At 42.9% G+C, this 17,341-nt stretch overlaps 2 protein-coding genes across 4 annotated transcripts in view; one reads left to right on the top strand and one right to left on the bottom strand.

The window, feature by feature from the left end:
* The window catches only part of KCTD20 (potassium channel tetramerization domain containing 20), a 20,893-nt gene extending 13,760 nt beyond the window's left edge, over positions 1–7,133 (top strand). For both annotated transcript variants that reach the window (XM_035900142.1, XM_009644578.2), the window contains exons 2-8: positions 1,777–1,976; positions 2,434–2,713; positions 3,588–3,690; positions 4,212–4,332; positions 5,280–5,477; positions 5,980–6,090; positions 6,694–7,133. In XM_035900142.1, the coding sequence (XP_035756035.1) occupies positions 1,777–1,976; positions 2,434–2,713; positions 3,588–3,690; positions 4,212–4,332; positions 5,280–5,477; positions 5,980–6,090; positions 6,694–6,986 (1,306 nt within the window). In that variant the 3' untranslated portion in view covers positions 6,987–7,133. The remainder of the gene's footprint in view (positions 1–1,776; positions 1,977–2,433; positions 2,714–3,587; positions 3,691–4,211; positions 4,333–5,279; positions 5,478–5,979; positions 6,091–6,693) is intronic.
* Positions 7,134–11,884: 4,751 nt separating this feature from the next.
* Positions 11,885–17,341, bottom strand: part of STK38 (serine/threonine kinase 38) — a 14,951-nt gene continuing 9,494 nt past the window's right edge. For both annotated transcript variants that reach the window (XM_035900137.1, XM_035900138.1), the window contains exons 9-14: positions 17,018–17,079; positions 16,345–16,462; positions 16,023–16,146; positions 15,190–15,285; positions 14,847–14,941; positions 11,885–14,263 (exon numbers count right to left, since the gene is read on the bottom strand). In XM_035900137.1, coding sequence (XP_035756030.1) covers positions 14,133–14,263; positions 14,847–14,941; positions 15,190–15,285; positions 16,023–16,146; positions 16,345–16,462; positions 17,018–17,079 — 626 coding nt within the window. In that variant the 3' untranslated portion in view covers positions 11,885–14,132. The remainder of the gene's footprint in view (positions 14,264–14,846; positions 14,942–15,189; positions 15,286–16,022; positions 16,147–16,344; positions 16,463–17,017; positions 17,080–17,341) is intronic.

Raw genomic sequence — 17,341 nt, 5'->3', positions numbered from 1 at the left:
GATCCGCTCATTAAGGCCTTCATCTCCAGCAGGTCCTGACCAGAAAACTCGCCAACTCTTATTTGGCATTTTGTTGTTTTATTAGTGCTGTATTCTATCTGGTCTGTATCTAGCCACGTCAGTGTTCTGCCATGCTTTATAGAGGCACCCGCAGGCCCTGGAGTCTTAATTCAGCCAAGAAAAAGACACAGGACAATTGTTCTGCAGGGGGGAAACTGGGAAAATTCATTAATGAGGAAATTGGTGTTTTATGTTTGAGAGCGTGAAAGGAAAACACTTCAAGCCAAGAAAGGAGAGCTGTGCCTTGTCCTAGGCAATAGCAGGACAAAATAAATGCCAGAGAGAGAATGAGGGAGAGAGACAGTGAAAGAGATCTGTTAGGGGATACAAGGGAGTGAAATGGCTTTTAAAGGTAGGAAGAGGGAAGAAGAATTTCACTTAAGAATAAAGTGGCCAAACAGAAAAAAAGAGAAGATGTCTCTTTGTGTGTGCCACTTTGAGTGGCATTGGTTAAAGCATCATGCATGTCGGGCTGAGCCAGGATATGATGGATGTGAGGCTGCTGTAGTCATGGCTCTTCTGTGTGATACAGTATTTGTTGTTGGGCTATATTGGGTTAAATACTGGGGTGAGCACTGGTGGTTTAACCCCAGCCACCAACTGAGCCCCACAAAGCTGCTCACTCACTCCCCCCTCAGTGGGATGGGGGAGAGAATCCAAAGAGTAAAAAGGAGAAAACTGGTGGGTTGAGATTAAAGACAGTTTAATAGGGAAAGCAAAGCGACACGAGGGATTCATTCCCTGCTTCCCCTCGGCAGGCGGGTGCTCAGCCATCCCCAGGACAGCCGGGCTCCATCATGCGTAACAGTGACTTGGGCAGACAAATGCCATCGCTCCCAACGTCCCTCCTTCCTTCTTCCCCCAGCTCTATGTGCTGAACACGACGTCACACGGTGTGGGATGCCCCTGGGGTCAGTTGGGGTCAGCTGTCCCGGCTGTGCCCCCTCCCAGCTCCTTGTGCCCCCCCAGCCCCTCGCTGGTAGGGTGGGGTGAGCGGCAGAAAAGGCCTTGGCTCTGTGTAAGCCCTGCTCAGTTTTAAGCAGGAACAAAAACTTCCCTGTGTTATCAACGCTGTTTTCAGCACAATTCCAAAATACAGCCTAATATGAGCTACTATGAGGAAAATTAACTCTATCCCGGCCAAACCCAGCACAGCACTATATGACGGGAGGGTGATAAATCAAGAAGGAAAACCAAAAAAAAGCAATGACTGGGAGCAGGGAACATCCCAGTCAAACCTCACAGTGGTTCAGAGGCAATGCCTGAGCTGTTAACTGGGAAAATGTTGTATTTTGGGCTATAGCCATGTTAGAGAGCTCATTTTGCCAGTGCTGGGAATCAAGAGATGCGTAAACATTTTTTAATGACTCCAGTGGTCTGGAGGTCAGGCAGTTGCCAGGAAGGTATTTGCAGGAACACACGTGTGATCTGAAGATATCAGTGGCTTTAGACTTACTTTTAAAAAAGCAAAGGTTTATAGATTAATAGGCCCCAGGTTACTTTAAAGCCTTTTTTACCTTCTTCCTAGGTAAGTGTAGGGGCACAGCTAGCATCATAAGCCTCTCTGAAACACAGTTAAGTACCTGAAGAAATGCCTTTTTGAGCCCGAGGGACTTAGCTTTCTGTACCAGACACAGGGATTTGAGCTTCATTGCTCAAAAGTTTCTTGCTCAAGAGTTTCTTCCAAAACTAACCACCTGGTATTTTCTCTCCTAGCTCTTCTCTTAGGAAACGCAACCAGCTCCTCACGTCACGGAGGCCCAGCATGAATGTTAACTGTGCTGGTGGGACAGACTGGTCAAGAAATCCGGAGTCCAATTGCTCTGTGGAAAACATAACTGTAGCAGTTCATGAGTCAGAAGAAAGTAATGTGGTGCTAGGAGGTCACAGCCCTGCTGCAGTTCCCAGGACTGAGGGTGAGGATAACGTCTTTACCTTATAGAAATCTTTAAGTGAGGTTTTGGGGTTGTTTATTTTTTTTGAGGGTAATGTGTTTTGGAAAAATTCCAGTGTCCCAGGGCAGTTTGCACTGGGGAGTATGTACCCTAGTGGTGGTAGGCAAGATCATCACAGGGGTATGCCCTGGCTAGCCAACTTGCGGCTCCTCCTGAGGTTGTCGCTGAACAGATTTAACAAGCAGTATTAAGCATCGTGTTTCATCGGGAAATTTTTTATCCAAAATCCAACTGCTGGCTCAATTTGAAAATGCAGTCTAGGTTTATGTCATATGACATTACCCTGACAGTTCTGTATATGGACATCCTTTGTTATTGTATGACTCAGTTTTCTCATTACAGTAGGAAGTGTTACTATGAAATGAGGTTTTTCAGTAAATTATATCTTACCCTTGCAATATTCATCTCTCTCTCTCAGGTTTAGATTCTGAATGCCGACACACTGCTTGTCCAGTAAATCCTCAGATCAGTAGCATGTTGTCTGCTCCTGAAGACACGCACAACTCTCATTTCCAAGATGGAAATAAGAGACAGACAGAATATTTTAATACCCAGGAACGCCATGGATGCTGTGCTTCATCTTCAAGCGGCAATTCACAAACAGTGGCTCCCGAGAAAGTGACCCTTGTGGTAGATGGCACTCGCTTTGCAGTGAATCCACAGATTTTCACTGCTCACCCCGATACCATGCTGGGAAGGTGGGTGATTTCCACTATTTTCAAGGTACCTCAAGGGAGTCAATTGTTTGCTAGAATGGAACAAAGCCCTAATGTTTGTTTTGCAATCTCATCTGTATGCCCAAGTGAAGCAAGGTTGACCTCATTCAGAACTTGGCTGTGAGTGAGGCCTTGAAGACGTGACCAGATGTAGAGAGAGCTGGGAGTTCTCTAGATAATATTCTCCCTTCAGTCCACTTCCTTCAAACAATGTGCACTTTTAGCTAGGCATGGTCTCCTTTTGCCTTCGCTCCAAGTGTTTGCCTCATTTGTAAATAGTACATCTGTGCAGAGCTGATAACCTCCCTTCCAGAATGGGGAAAATGATAATGTTCCATCCCCCTCCTGCTGTTATCTTTTGATACCCTCCCAAAAGAGAAGTTACTCAGCTCCCTGTAACGTGGCTTAAGGGTTGGAGCCTATCGATGCAACAAGAAGCACTCAGTTTTGGTATTGCCAGCACTTTCACCCATCTCTGACCAAAGGGAGACAGGTTCTGTTGGGTAACTGACCCTAGCACAAGGGATCAAAAGGCAGGCAGCGGTTGTCTTGCATAGCCTCAGTGAAAGGGCTTTATTGCCAGGGTATTTTCTGACCCAGGGTTGAATGGTTGTTCCTCTGATCTGTGGCTTGTTCCATACAGTACAGTAGCTATAGCAACAGAGTCCAGCTATAGGAGGACTTAGCCGAGACAGCTCTTGTGCTAATTTACTGTTTAAGAGATTTGAATGTAGGTTTCAAGTTGCTGTATAGATGTGTCATTACTGGTTTTGTTTAACTTCAGTGTGCCTCTTCGTCTCTAGAATTAATGCATTTAGGTATACTTGTGCCCTTACGTAGATTTTTATCTGTTCAGAATGTTTGGACCAGGAAGAGAATACAATTTCACCAGGCCAAATGAAAAGGGAGAGTATGAAATCGCAGAAGGAATTAGCTCAGCTGTGTTCCGGACTGTGCTGGTAAGGAGATGCTTGCAGATTGAAAAAAAAAAAAAAAAAAAGCTGTTTGTCACATGTGCAAAACTGAGCCATCTCCCAGGCAGCTGCACCCCCCCAGGACATATTCTTTTATTACTGTTTTGCATTGTGATTTTTAAAAAAAATTATAGTAGACTTTGGTATGAGTCAACATTTCAGATATTTGCTCATGTTGCCTTTTACCTTTCTTGTGTCGTGCTGTTATAGTTCCCAAGCTGTGTCCTGACCTTGTGGTTGCATATAACTGCATATTGCATATGATGTTATGAAACCCTATGCCATGGAAAAAGTTTTAACTGGGGCTCACCGTTTATCAGACCCAAGAGGATCTACAGAGAGACGTAGATTCTCAGACAAGCAGGGCCATTTTAACTGTTCACAGTGCTATATATAGCCTCCGTAGCTCTCAAATGTTGGTTAACAAAACAAAGGACCAATTACAAATGATCAGAGTCCAAGCTATTCTTAATTTTTCTCTCCAAAAACTGTCCTTTTATTTGCAGGATTATTACAAAACTGGAATCATTAACTGCCCTGATGGGATTTCCATCCCAGACCTTCGAGACACATGTGATTACCTCTGCATAAACTTTGATTTCAACACAATCAAATGTCAAGATTTAAGTAAGTATGGAGAGAAATCGGCTCTTAGGAGATTATCTGCATGGTGTGGAGCGCTCTGATCCTGATTCAGTGCAGTTCTTAATTGTGTGCTTTAGTTTAGGTATGAAGCTATGGACTCCACCAGGAGTCCTGTATGCGTTGCATTTAAACAGCTTCCTTTTTTGCTGCGTCAATCCAAAGTGAAGGGATTGAATCCTACAGAACGCAGACACCTTGCACAAAAAAGCAAATTGAAGTTGCAAAAATTCTGGTCTCCTATTGTAATAGAGGCTGAAAAGAAGAGTTTGTTGTTAGAAGCCAAACAAAATGAAGGCTATGAGCAGGGTTATAACTCCTATCTAAAATGGACCAGAGAATCATGAATAATTTAAGCTAAAGGATGATGGGCAGAGCAGGAACCAAAGAAACCAAAGTTGGAAAGTAGTAGAGAGTTCCTAGTCATGAAGGGATCTGATTGGGAGCAGATTTTTGGTGGGTATGCTGGCAAAAAAGTACTTTTAACATAGGCGAATCTGTGAAAGGCGTATGTGGTATCAGCACAGGCTGTGGGTGGAATTTCCTACCCTGTCCTCTGATGAGTGATCACAGGGAAGGCAGAAAATGTGCTTTCAAGGAGAGAATTTGTTGCTGGAAATTTAAGTTAAGTATTGTAATGAATTAATTATTCAGGCTATTACTGTTTCACTGTATTGATTGGACCCTGGTGGTTTTTTAATGGCAGTGTAATGGTTCTACAGTGTAATTTGCATCCCATTTGAAATGCAGTCTCATACATCTGATTTTGCCAACTCTGGAGCTGGAGACTGCTGATGCATCTGAACATATGTTAAGGAGTTTGTCTAAAGAAGAATGCGGGCTGTGCTTTTGAATGTATCTGGAAAGTGTAGAGCTGGGACATATTTTCATACTGTGTAAAAAAGCTCATCATATGATTTATTTCTCATTAGGTGCTCTGTTACATGAGCTCTCCAACGATGGTGCTCACAAGCAATTTGATAGCTACCTGGAGGAGCTAATTCTGCCTATAATGGTGGATAGCGCAAGGAAAGGGGAACGTGAATGCCATATTGTTGTGCTGACGGATGAAGACACTGTGGACTGGGATGAAGATCATCCACCTCCAATGGGAGAGGAGTACTCTCAAAGTAAGGGCTCTACCCTGGGACTTCTGGCTCTGTGTTCAGCACCCACCCTGGCCATAAGGAAAGGTCCCGTTGCCCAAACAGCAGTCTTCCAGGAAGAGATGCTGGCACAGAGTCCTGTTTTGTACATTCCTTCTGAACTGGCTGCTGCTAGAGGCAGGATACCTGGCTAGGTAGAGCTTTGGTCTGACTGCCTGTACTGGTAACGACAGCACTCACTGCATCTTTTCCTTTTGTTTGCCACCTCCCCCTCAGTCTTTTCCTGGCTCCTCAGTGCGTGAGTACTCTTTGCTTTACCCACCCATCACCACCCATTCTATCCAGACTGTAATGTCTATCACTACCCTCCCACCAAGGAAGCATAGCTAATCCCAGCCCAGCCAGAACAGACACCTGAAGTAGTTCTTGGAAACCAGACCTGGGTTTTGGCATCCCTGCCGCTGAGCATGTCAAAAACAGGGAGAAGGTCCCTGTACATTCTAATCACCCTTTTTATTTCTCAAAGTCCTTTACAGTTCCAAGCTGTACAGATTCTTCAAGTACATTGAGAACCGCGATGTTGCAAAAGCTGTATTAAAGGAGCGGGGCCTGAAAAATATCCGCATTGGCATTGAAGGTAAAGTATTTCTTCAACAAAGGAAATTGTAAAACGGGTGACTCCATAGTCAGTAAAGCCTGGTTTCCTCTGGACTCGAGGCATTTCCTGCTTTGCTCTGTGTGTCACTAGGCATTTATTTTCATTAAATTAGTAGAAGCTGGGCATCTTCCTTCACTTCTACCATGTTACATTGAAATTGGGCAGGAGGCTTAAAAGTTAAGGGAAAAATGAGAGCTACATAGCATGTACCAGTAAGCCTTGTCTCCTTAGGACCAAGCAAACAGGAAAGGGGAGTCATGCCTCCACCTGCTGATCCAAGTATTCCCCTAGGGACTTTAGGGAACATGCTATGTCCTGGGAGACTTATTTTCATAGTAGCTATGTTTGCTTGCAGAATGGCTAACACTGTGCAGCCGGTGGTTGTAAGACTACACACAATGCTGCACCATCTTTTCAGGGGAAAAGAAAGCAGTCTTTTGCAAGCCAATAATGTAGAATGTGAGCATTTGTCTACCAAGTGCTCCCTGCCCCCGTAATCACTCCTGTTCTTCTGGGATCCTGTTGTCCCTTTGGGCAAGTCAAAGGTGTGTAGTGCAACTGAGTGGCTGTCTGTGTTTTCAGGATATCCCACCTGTAAAGAGAAGGTGAAGAGGAGGCCTGGTGGCCGGTCAGAAGTGATATACAACTACGTTCAACGGCCATTCATCCAGATGTCATGGGAAAAGGAAGAAGGCAAAAGCCGTCATGTTGATTTCCAGTGTGTCCGGAGCAAATCTCTAACAAACCTAGTCACTGTGGGCGATGATGTTTCGGAGGACCATGAGGTTATAATGCATCATCCCCCACAAGTAGATGAACTCGACAGGCTAAACGCACCATTCTCCCAAATGGCTGTTAATGATCTACCAGATTAGTCCTGGCTCAGGGTGGGAACATCTCGGCATAGTTTCATCCCAGGTGATGGAACACAGACTCCTGCAAGGTGCTTTATCCTCATTCATGCTCTTACTACATTGTCATATTTCAAGCATGTTAATAAAGAGCCACACTCCATAGTCTAATTGTGCAATCAAAAGCAACGTCTCCTCAAACAAAAAGAAATTATGCTGTTTGTTTCTACTACAAAGGCTTCCAGATTGGTGGGTGCTGAATATTTTACCTAAACATCTAAAAGAAGAGCTGAAGTGTTTAGAAACATCTTGTTTGGCATGAGAGAGGAAATTCTGGGCCTGTCAAGACAAAGCTTTCCTTTACCATTAGGCACTTGGCTTTGCTTTTGTGATAATCAGTTATAAAGGACTGAACATCAAAGCGGGACAAATGATACTCTTTCATCAATCAGTAGAAATGTAGCACAGTTGCGACAGCAAAATACTGAGTGTGGAGGAATGAAAGCAAAATCCTGCGTGTGGAGGAATCTGTTTACACTGCCACCTGGCTTTGCATCCAGCATGTTGTACTGCTGTTCTAGGGTAGGATGAACTAGTTTTAATAGGAAGCATATGTCTGTTCACAGGAATTTCCCGTATATATTTCCTTGTAAGATGGAATCACTGGTTTTAGGGATGTTGTCTGTTAAGTTCAGTAAAACAAGTAGATCATGCTGAAGGAAATAAGCCAAAAAGAAGAGACTGTACTTGATATTTTACTGACAAAGTAATTTGTTTAGTAGCCTGATAGATGTAAGAAGCTTTCTAGAGGTGACTGTGCATGCTAAAGACTTTTCAGTTGTCTCCTTCACCCCCCTGCTAAGACAAAAAAAGCCAGTGGAGAAGCTCCCAGTACAGACAGTTTACTACCTGAGTAAGATCCTTGGTCTCATCAACCTTAGTCAAAATTGCTCTCCAAGGAGCATTCTACTGTTGCAGCTTTAAAAGGCCAGCTACTTTCTTCCCAACTTGGAACTGACTGGACCATTTTGCTGTCAGGCAGGTAAGGAATACCAATGGTAAGCCAGCCTTCAGTAGAGAAAAATACATGTACCTAGGAACAACTCTCCTTTGCTGCTCTGAATATATAATCCTAGTCTGTGGTTAAGGCTCTGTTCGTTTTGGATTCGGGGCCAGCAAAGCTGTGACTATAGCTGTAGACACACTCCAGGCTGGTTTAGCTCAGTTAGTTATATTAGAGCCCAGCTAGTCCTGTTCCTGCAGTATGGAGTTCCTGTGGGCTTGCTTAACCCCCTGATGAGCACACAGCACTGCCACAGCCGAGCTGCACGCCAACCAGAACGGGCCTGCCTTACAAAGCTGTCATTTCTGATGGCTGTGTAGGGGTTTTACGTACCTGAAGCGGAGTACTTCAACATGGTGCTGGCGCAAAGAAAAGCTGAAACCCATTCATAAAGAGAGAGAGAGGGGGCGAGAGCTCCCTTGCAGTGTTATTAAGTTCAGGTCAGTTCTGCTCTTGCGGTTGACTGCTGTTGAAACCTGTACCACTTATGCGTGGAGTTACCTGGTCATACTTGGCAAAATAGAGGTAGGTATCCCCTAGAAGGTTTAATCCTTTGTTGTCAGGGTTCCATCATCAAGCAAATTTTTATTATTCTCCATCTGTCTGCAAAGTGTATGTTAGACTTAGCCTTGAAGATCACTGTTACTGTTTGCTGCTAAGGATGGGGGGGGGTTTCAGTGTAAGTAAGTAACATGACAATATCAAGTGCAAATTTTCCTGAAGGTTTATGAGTGTCGTTTTAGTTACGAGTAACAAAATCTCTGCCAAGGCATATACTTGCTGGTATATTTAGTTCCCATTTGTATGGATACAGCTTCCATTCTTTGTAGTGTTTCTGTTCTTAGCTTCTTTCTTAAGTGCAGCAAATAGATTTCTTCTTTTTATAAGTGCCTACGGGAAGATTTCCAAAAGTTCTTCGGGACCTCCTGAGAGTCCCAGGGGTTCAGATGCCCAGGTGCACTGCGCTGCTTTTGAAAAATCCTCCCTGTGTGTCATTGGAGAAGTGTCCTTCAGTATCTGCACAGAGACAGTGTGCAATCACTTTCCATTATTGCTCTAGATGAATTTCTATTTTTGTAGTAGAGAAAGGAAGACATATGGACCATTAACCTTCCATCTAGGGGCCAGACCAAACTCATTACCTGCCTTGGTAACGAGCTGTTCTCACAAGTCAAGCAAAGGCAGGGGCGAGACTCTCCCCCCAACAATGATGGAGCTTGCCCCCAGGCCCTATGCATTTTTTTTTTTGCGTATTTATTTTTACAGTTTTAAGTCAATGTGTATTGGTATTGACCAGGTGACTTGGAGTTGGAGTTTACACACATAAGGACTTGAACGTGCATGTTCTTGAGTGCTACCCTACAGGACTGCTAAGCATCCGACATCAACAGCACCTTACGGGATCTGACAGCCAAGGACCATACTCAGCCAAACCAAACCCCACCAGTGTCTGTCCCTGAGACGAGTGTCAGCAAGGCCGCTGGAAGGATTCGGCCAGTTTATGGCCCCAGGCACTTAAGTGCAGCAGGCCATTGTCTGAGGGTTAAAGACTGTCAGTGCCTCATAGGAACTTGTTGGTACTCCATGTAATCAATTTGGACCTTCAGCATGGGATAGAGGTATCCAGCATCTGCGATATCCATGCTGGTTTTATCGCTCCAGAAAGCCACTGTACTCGATTGGCTTTCCCAAGTAATTAAAGATGAATTTTGGATTATTTTTTTTTTTAAGTAAGTAGAGTTCCATTGGAACACTAAATCAAGTTGAAAAAGTGTGTATTTGCTTTTCCTCCTCTCTTGGTCACCTACTGTTCAGGTACAAGGTCAAGTATTGTCTTACTCTGGATATACTGAAGTGTTACCTGTGGTGTGTACGAACTACAGATGTATGGTTTCTTTTCTGTATTAAAGTATAAATTGTATGCAGCTTGTTTGGCTCCTTTAAAACCTCTTTTAAATGTGGAGTAGGCAAATGGGCAGGGGATAGATTGCTAGAAGGGTTTGTTTCCTTGCTTCATAAAGTAAGTGTGGCTTGTGCCCACAAAATCTTAGTAGTAGTTTCACATCAGAGAGAGCCTGATGGAGAGACCTGTGCAGCAGCTGCCCAGAAGCATTACTACCGCTTGCGCTGAGAGGACCTCGAAGTTTACCAACTCCTTGCAGTGAAGTTCTAAAAGCAGCACATAGCACACGTATGAGACAACGCTACTTAACCCACAAACTATGCAGCATCTCTGATGGGGCCCAGTGCTATTTTTGGTTACCATGCTGTGAAAGATGCTCTCCACTTCCACCTACTTCTGTCTTTGGAAGAAAACAGCTTTGGAGCAGGTCTGGCTTTTATTTCCATCTTCAGTGTTGGATGTATTTCAAGGGTTTTCTTGATGAAGCTTGAGAAAGGCATTGGAGTTTGAACAAGGTGGAATTTAATGGAATTACTGAAGTGATAACAGGAACTTGTACTCACTAGTGGCATGAAGCAAGAAATAAGAACTGCAAGTTGATTTTGGCATGTTACAGACTGGTAGGAAAAAAAAAAAATGAAGGGTTATAGCTCTGCTTCCAATGCCACTTGCTCACTGCTTATCCCTTTTAAAAATAGAAAGTGGAAAAGATTAAAAACAACTTGCCCTGAAGATGGTAAACAAACAAAAGTGACATTTACACCATGCAGACACCTCAGGCATGAGTTAGGTCAGGGTCCTCCACCCCTTCCAGGAGGGCAGGCACGTTCTACCAGAAAGGTTTAATTCTTCTGAAGTGCAGCATGGTCCTTCACCTTTAATAGGACGCTCATTTTTTCATGTCCGCTGTGCAGCTTTTGGAAATGCAGTCTTCATCTCCTGATTTACCATTGCATTTTCATACCCAAGCAGTTGATTCTAAAATCAGTTTCAAGTCTGGAAAAAACCCAACCTGAAAGATTCCAGTTTGTAAGAACAAAACACCCTAACAAAATCATGTTTACTAAGAGGATTTTATTTACACAACACAATGCAAAGATCGCTCCATAAAAAGTTGGCTCCCCCAGCAGCACACAATACACCTGCCAAATTTTACAGTGCAATTTAGTAACAGCTTTTAAATATTTACAGAACACTCCTTCAACTTACAGGTTAAGGCAGAGTCAGGGCACAGTAATAAGAAACACTTAGTGCAGTTTTGTGTTAGGCGTGATACAGAGATAAACTGGCAACGTAACTCATGTTCAGATCCATTGGAAATTCAGATTGGAATTACTCCTAGAAGTCCAGCAACTGCCTGCAGCTTAAAAAAAAAAAGAGCTAAAAGATACATACGACCTCAATACACAAGCCAGCAGCTAAGAAAAAATGTTTGGCTAACATGGGAGATGGAACAGGCGTACAAAACTCTTCATCTGTTAGCAGTGAAGCATGGATCCTGGAAAGAAGACACTGTACTTTTTTTTTTCCTAGTGTTGGTGAACAACTGTAATAGGAAGCCGGCTTGAGATGGAACTGCGATACAAAGCCGAGCGCTGGAAAGGCGCGTCCAAGAGGATTGCATTTGAAGACATCCAACTTCTGAGAGACAACAGGAGTGAGGTACCCAACTGCTCCTCAGGCCTTTGAGAAACTTCACCTTCAACTCAAAAAGTGAACACTGAGGTTTCAGAAGGCTTTAAAACACATGCACTAAAAATGCACAACACATTATTATATAGGGTGGTTGGTTTGTTTTTCACAGCAAGTTATCACAATGTACAACTGTGTAGCTTCTTCATCTTTGGTATTCATAAATAAAAATGCCAGTCCCTTTTAGTAAAGGGCTAATAATGCAGCTACTCAAAATTATTTATTCCTAATCCACAGCAGCTTTAAAGAATTTTTTTTTTTTTTAATTTTAAGGCAGTAATTAAGCTATTAGAAATTTAAAAAAAATGTTTTGATGTTAATACCTCTTAGTTTTCCAATGGTTTATAAGGCAACATTTTCAATGGCTAGAAGAAACTGTAGGATAAGGAGATAGAGCAATTTGAGAAGTTGGTATCAGTCCTTCATAGACAATAAAAAGAGAGCAGAAGGTGATATTACTGGCTAGTTGATAAAAAGCCCGACCCTATAAGTCATTACTTCAGTTAGCCCTTATTCATCTGAGTAAGCCCTGCTGACTGCAGTGATCCTGGTACTTCTAATTAAGGCTGGTTTTGCATTTTAGCTTTGTAGGATCCAACTGGCATCTCAACTGCTTATGGCAATTCATTAAACTCCTAGGACACATACAAAAAACACAAGGGGGAGTTAGGGAAAGGATGTTAACGAGCTATCACCCAGCTCTAGCTATACATTGTACTTCCAATCCACCAATCAGTCCTTCATGATGGCACTCGGTTCAAAAGGTATCTACGTAAAAATTCCCTAAAAGCACCTATTAAAAAAAAAAGTTTCACTACAAACTCATTTTCTTTCATTTCCTAATCTAGAAAGATAGGCCTAAATATAACTGAAAGCCTTCCTTTTACTTCAAAACACTAGCTGTGTTTGTAAATAGCTTTTTTTTTCATCTGTGCTATGTAGTTAGTGTTCAGCACCAATAAAGTTCGCAAGAATCCAAGACAGTTCAAATTGAGACATGCTTTTAGAAACCTCCTTACATTTTTTTTTTTTTTTTTTAAAATCCAATCGCAAATTGAAGACTGGTACCAGGCTGGCCCAAAGGTTAATGCCACCTGCCCCTGGAACTGCAGAGGTAACTACAAAACAGGCGCCAGGCGGAGCTCGTGATTATAAATAGGAATTACCAAAAGCTCAACTGAGGCAGAATCCTCCCTCCCAAAATGCAGTCATGTTCTGAGAGATGCTTAGGCAAGGAAAGGCACTTTGGGGCTCTCCTGGAGAGCATCCTGATCATAACTGAATGTCCTCTGATAACTTATATTAGGCAGTAATCAAAGAGTGGACATGGTGGGTTCCACTGCCCCAAAAGTGACCTCATGGGGCACCGTCTCTTTGGAAGACTACAGGGACAGATGGTTCAGCCACGACCGCAGGAGGAGCTCTGCATGGAAAAGCCAGGGAGGCCTCTGTCATCAAGATTCACAGAAAAATCCAATACTGTTCTACTCAAAACCAAGAGCAAAAAGGCCACAAAAGATGGTTTCATCTTGTAAACCGATGAAAATGCAGCAGATCTTTTAAGTGGCCAAAAGATGGCAGCAGTAGGAACGGGGAAGCCTCACAGCTGACCCAACTGTACACAAGATGCCCATGGATGATCAGGCTAAATGAATTTCCCTCCCTCTCTGCTCTAATTCCAGACCCACCTGTGTTACCAGCTGTAGTTTTTATTACCTGCATTGTTTATAGATCCATCCTTTCATACAGTAACTGAAAACTGTTGGCGCTGGAGGAGTGGCCTGTTTCTCCCTAAGACTTGTCTAGAAAAGAAAAAAAGTGTCGCACAATTTTTTAATTTAGAAAAAATATTAAATGGCTTGAGGGTCACTGTCTTAGTACCAAAAGTAAAGTGCACTGCAACTGGAGGCCACTGCAACAGAGTTGAGAAATGCTATTAAAGAGGCTTCCGAGTAGCATTATAAAAAACAGCACTACAAACTAAGGTTAAGGCAATACAAGTTGCGTCCTTCTACTAGATAGTTATCAGAGAGCTGTCTATGTCAAGCTTTAATTATTGCTTTGTTTCCTCTGTACTGAAGTCCTTAGCCACTGGGAAAACAGTGCTGGCAGAATTGGCAGATTGAGTTTGTCACTTAATGCAGGACTGGCAAACAGTCCACATAAACATCATGCGCTTTGCAACGTCAAAGTGAAGGCTTGCTCTCATCTCCTGATGGACTGTACAATCTGGCAAAGCATTTAAAAAGAAAACAAACTCTTGCTCCTGAAGCAGCAAAACGTGCTCGCAGCAGAGATGATGCAAACATTTTGTGGAATTTTTCAACGGTGCAGAAAGAAAAAATCCTTAGTAACAACCAGGGTGTGTAACAAAACAGGGTCCTGAAGTCTTCTCCAAGAGTTGATAGCCCTCAAGTTTTCTTTAAAAAAAGAAAAGTTCTTTTATGGGTATTAAACCCAAAGTACAGCAACAGAATTCCACTGCTTAGAAGTTGTCCCAGGTAAAGATTTATTACTTTCCTGCTTTCATATAGGATGGTATTGCTCCTCGGGCTGTCAGACCTTCGAAACGCTTGTAGGTGTAATTGATAAAAACCCAGTCTTTGTTCTTGTAGTCAGTCTCTGGATGGTTGCTTGTTGCCACTGATAAGACATAGAAAAATAAAATTAACCTTTGGAGACTGCAAAGCTTGTTTTCATACAAAACACTGGATGTGGAGTAGGGGAGAATGCTTCAAAAGAAAGAAATACCATAAATGTAGGCATTCAGTATCATTCAACCCCACAGAGCAAATGCGTGAATATGCTCCGACACGTAAATACAAGGATCCTTTAGAGATTTACACCAAAACATAATGTCCCCTTCTGTCCCACCCTCTCCCTCTCCCCTGTACCAAGCCTTAGATACGGGAGCAAGAATCAGTCAATACCAAGAGGCCCACGAAGCTTTGGGCTCACAGGTCCTGCTGAGATTTGAACTCACTGGGAGCTCTGCTGCCTCTTAGAGATGCCCTCCCTCCAACGGCTCCTGCATGATTCCCAAGTCTGCATCCCATCTCCTGAAACCCAAATGACAGCTTGCACACCCCTGCACCGCAAGACTACCAAGCTAACAATTTGATCACGATCAGCATCTAGTAAGATCCCTCCTCTGATTAACAGGAAAGTTACATTATTCTGTTGGAGAAAAGGAAGGACTGTTTACATGTGGAATCAAAGCATTTACCTGTTGGTTTAAGGATGTCGGATTCTGGAAATTCATCAAAGTTTGAGGTATCATCAATGCTTTTAATTTCTATTGAAATTGCAGCAGGTCTCTCTCTGCCAAGAAGAGCAGGTTCAGCATTAAGATTTCAAAGGCAGAAGAAAGCAGGATTCAACCACTTTCCGTTTCTTAACAGAAAAAAAGACTGAAGGTACCTAAGCCTTCACAAGCTTCAGATACGGACAAAATACTAGATACACCTAGATACAACAAATGCCAGTCAAGCTGCTCACTTCTGTCGAGCTGGAGTAGCTTTAAACAGTCCCTAGAGAAGAGCAGCTTGCTTTTCTCCAAAGCATCTTACCTGATATGCTCCCAATCAACCCCTTCAAAGAATGGGTTACTCTTTATTTCCTCCACACCAGATGCACCAATTCTGTGCTCCCATTCACAGCAAAATCTGGGATGGAAGGAAGAATGCAAATGAAGGAAGAATGAAAACAAAAAGCATTCCATCCAGAAATGGAACGGCTTTCTGAACCGATACTACTACGGTTTCTTAACATGTAAATGGAGAAGGTCAAGAACTCCCACTGCAAAACCAACACACGAAGTTATGCTTAGGAATGTCATGGCAAATGCTACAATTAAGATGTGGTATTCTTTCACAACAGGATAATGTGCCCTTTCTATTTCAGGACCAGCGTAGAGCAGAACATATAAAGCCTAAAAAGCTAGACATTTATATTTCTGTCCAAAGAACAGATAAGTGATTGATAATAGAAATGAAAGAGCAAGAGTCAGCATGCACTGGGATACATTTGTATGCTCCAGTGCATACAACGTCAAAACCATTCCTACTGTAAGGAGCTAGCTCTGGCAAAAAGGTTACGTTGCTTCCACAAGAAGCTCACAGACAAAATAAAGAGCAGAAACGTTCGTATTTTGCCAGACTAGCAGCACTTACAGGGGAGCTCCTTTTTAGTATAGTTCAGTCGAGGCTCCACTAAATAACCCCGGAGAGACAAATGGATTTGACGAGGGAGTTCAGCATTTGATGCATGTGCATAACAGAGCACGTAGCTGTCACAAGCATCATGGTTTTTTCATGTGAAACAACCTATGAGAAGTACATAGTACAGTTTGTAAGACAAGCAACCTAGTACTGTATTAACTGGCAAACCATATGGTTGGCACCTTAAAATAAGATCCTTTGCTTTATCAGATATCGGAACTTCTGGAGGAAACGTGAGAGTCTCTTTCCAGTTCATTACTTTCTTGTATGTTTCCTGAGGAGTCTCAGAGCAGAATGGTGGATAACCTGAAAAGAAAGAAAAATACAATCTTGTACAAAGCAAAAATAGTTCCTGTAGTTACTGAAGTCTACAGTGCACCAGAAGAAACCTCACAAACCATGCAAGGAGAGGATGCTTTGAGAACCAGACCCCAAGCACATAAACACAGCTCATGTCCTCCACCACAGACCCTGCTGAAAACTTGGGCGCTGCCCATTTCTTACCGATCAACATCTCGTACATGATGACCCCAAGCGACCACCAGTCACAAAGTTTGTTGTATCCAGTCTGCATGAAAACTTCAGGGGCAATGTAATCCGGAGTACCCACAGTAGAAAAAGCCTGGAACAAAGACCACCAGTTACACATCTTTAGAGAGAACTGCCTGATACGGAAGCGGGAACTTAGGCAACAATGGTTAATTTGAGGAAGGTACCAGATTGTCTCGAAGGTCCTTTAGCAAAGTTGTTTAAAGCCTTTTAATTTCACGATATGGAGAGACAAAAATCAACATTGTTCATGTGAACAAGTCTTAAAATACCATCAGGGAAATGGGGAAAGGTACCACTGTCTATATACACCTTGGAATGGGTCATTAGCGCTTGGTTATATTCAAAGTGGCAAGAACTGTGAGTTTTAGCTGGGAGGCATCAGACATCAACATAAATAATTATGGCAGTGCTATCTCGGGCACATATGTCACCAGCTGTTCAGCAGATGGATGAAGGGCAATCTAGAGTCATTCCTCTCTTAGAAAAGAAAAAGCACAAATCTTTTTTTTTATTTCAGCATTGTTCAGAACTCTGAAATGGGTTAGTACCTGTCATTTAAATATGTGGGCCACTTGAACACAACAGCTCGGCGGAGAACATTTCCAAGCAGGTGAAACGTACTTACCAACTGCCGTCTGTTTCTCTTCCAAGTCTCTGCTTTCCTTTTGGAATTCATGTTCTGGAAAGCTAAAGGAGATTGGAATAGATGTGACTGCATCCTATGAGTCATCCAACATACATTTTTATCCCCAAAACCATTACACTAATAATCTATATCAAAAAAGGTAGCCAGGGCCTGGAGAGACAGCCCATTTTGTAGTCAGTTTTCCTGGTAAGAGGTTACAGTCATAGAATCACAGAATCATTTGGGTTGGAAAAGCCCCTTAAGCTCCCCCAGCCCAACCGTTCCCCCAACCCCGCCATCCCACCCCCAAACCCTGGCCCTAAG

The sequence above is a fragment of the Egretta garzetta genome, unplaced genomic scaffold (genome assembly GCF_000687185.1).
Source record: "Egretta garzetta isolate BGI_Z169 unplaced genomic scaffold, ASM68718v1 scaffold688, whole genome shotgun sequence".
Lineage (NCBI taxonomy): Eukaryota > Metazoa > Chordata > Aves > Pelecaniformes > Ardeidae > Egretta > Egretta garzetta.
Note: the sequence above shows the minus strand (reverse complement) of the source record. Positions and strands in the feature narration are given on the sequence as shown.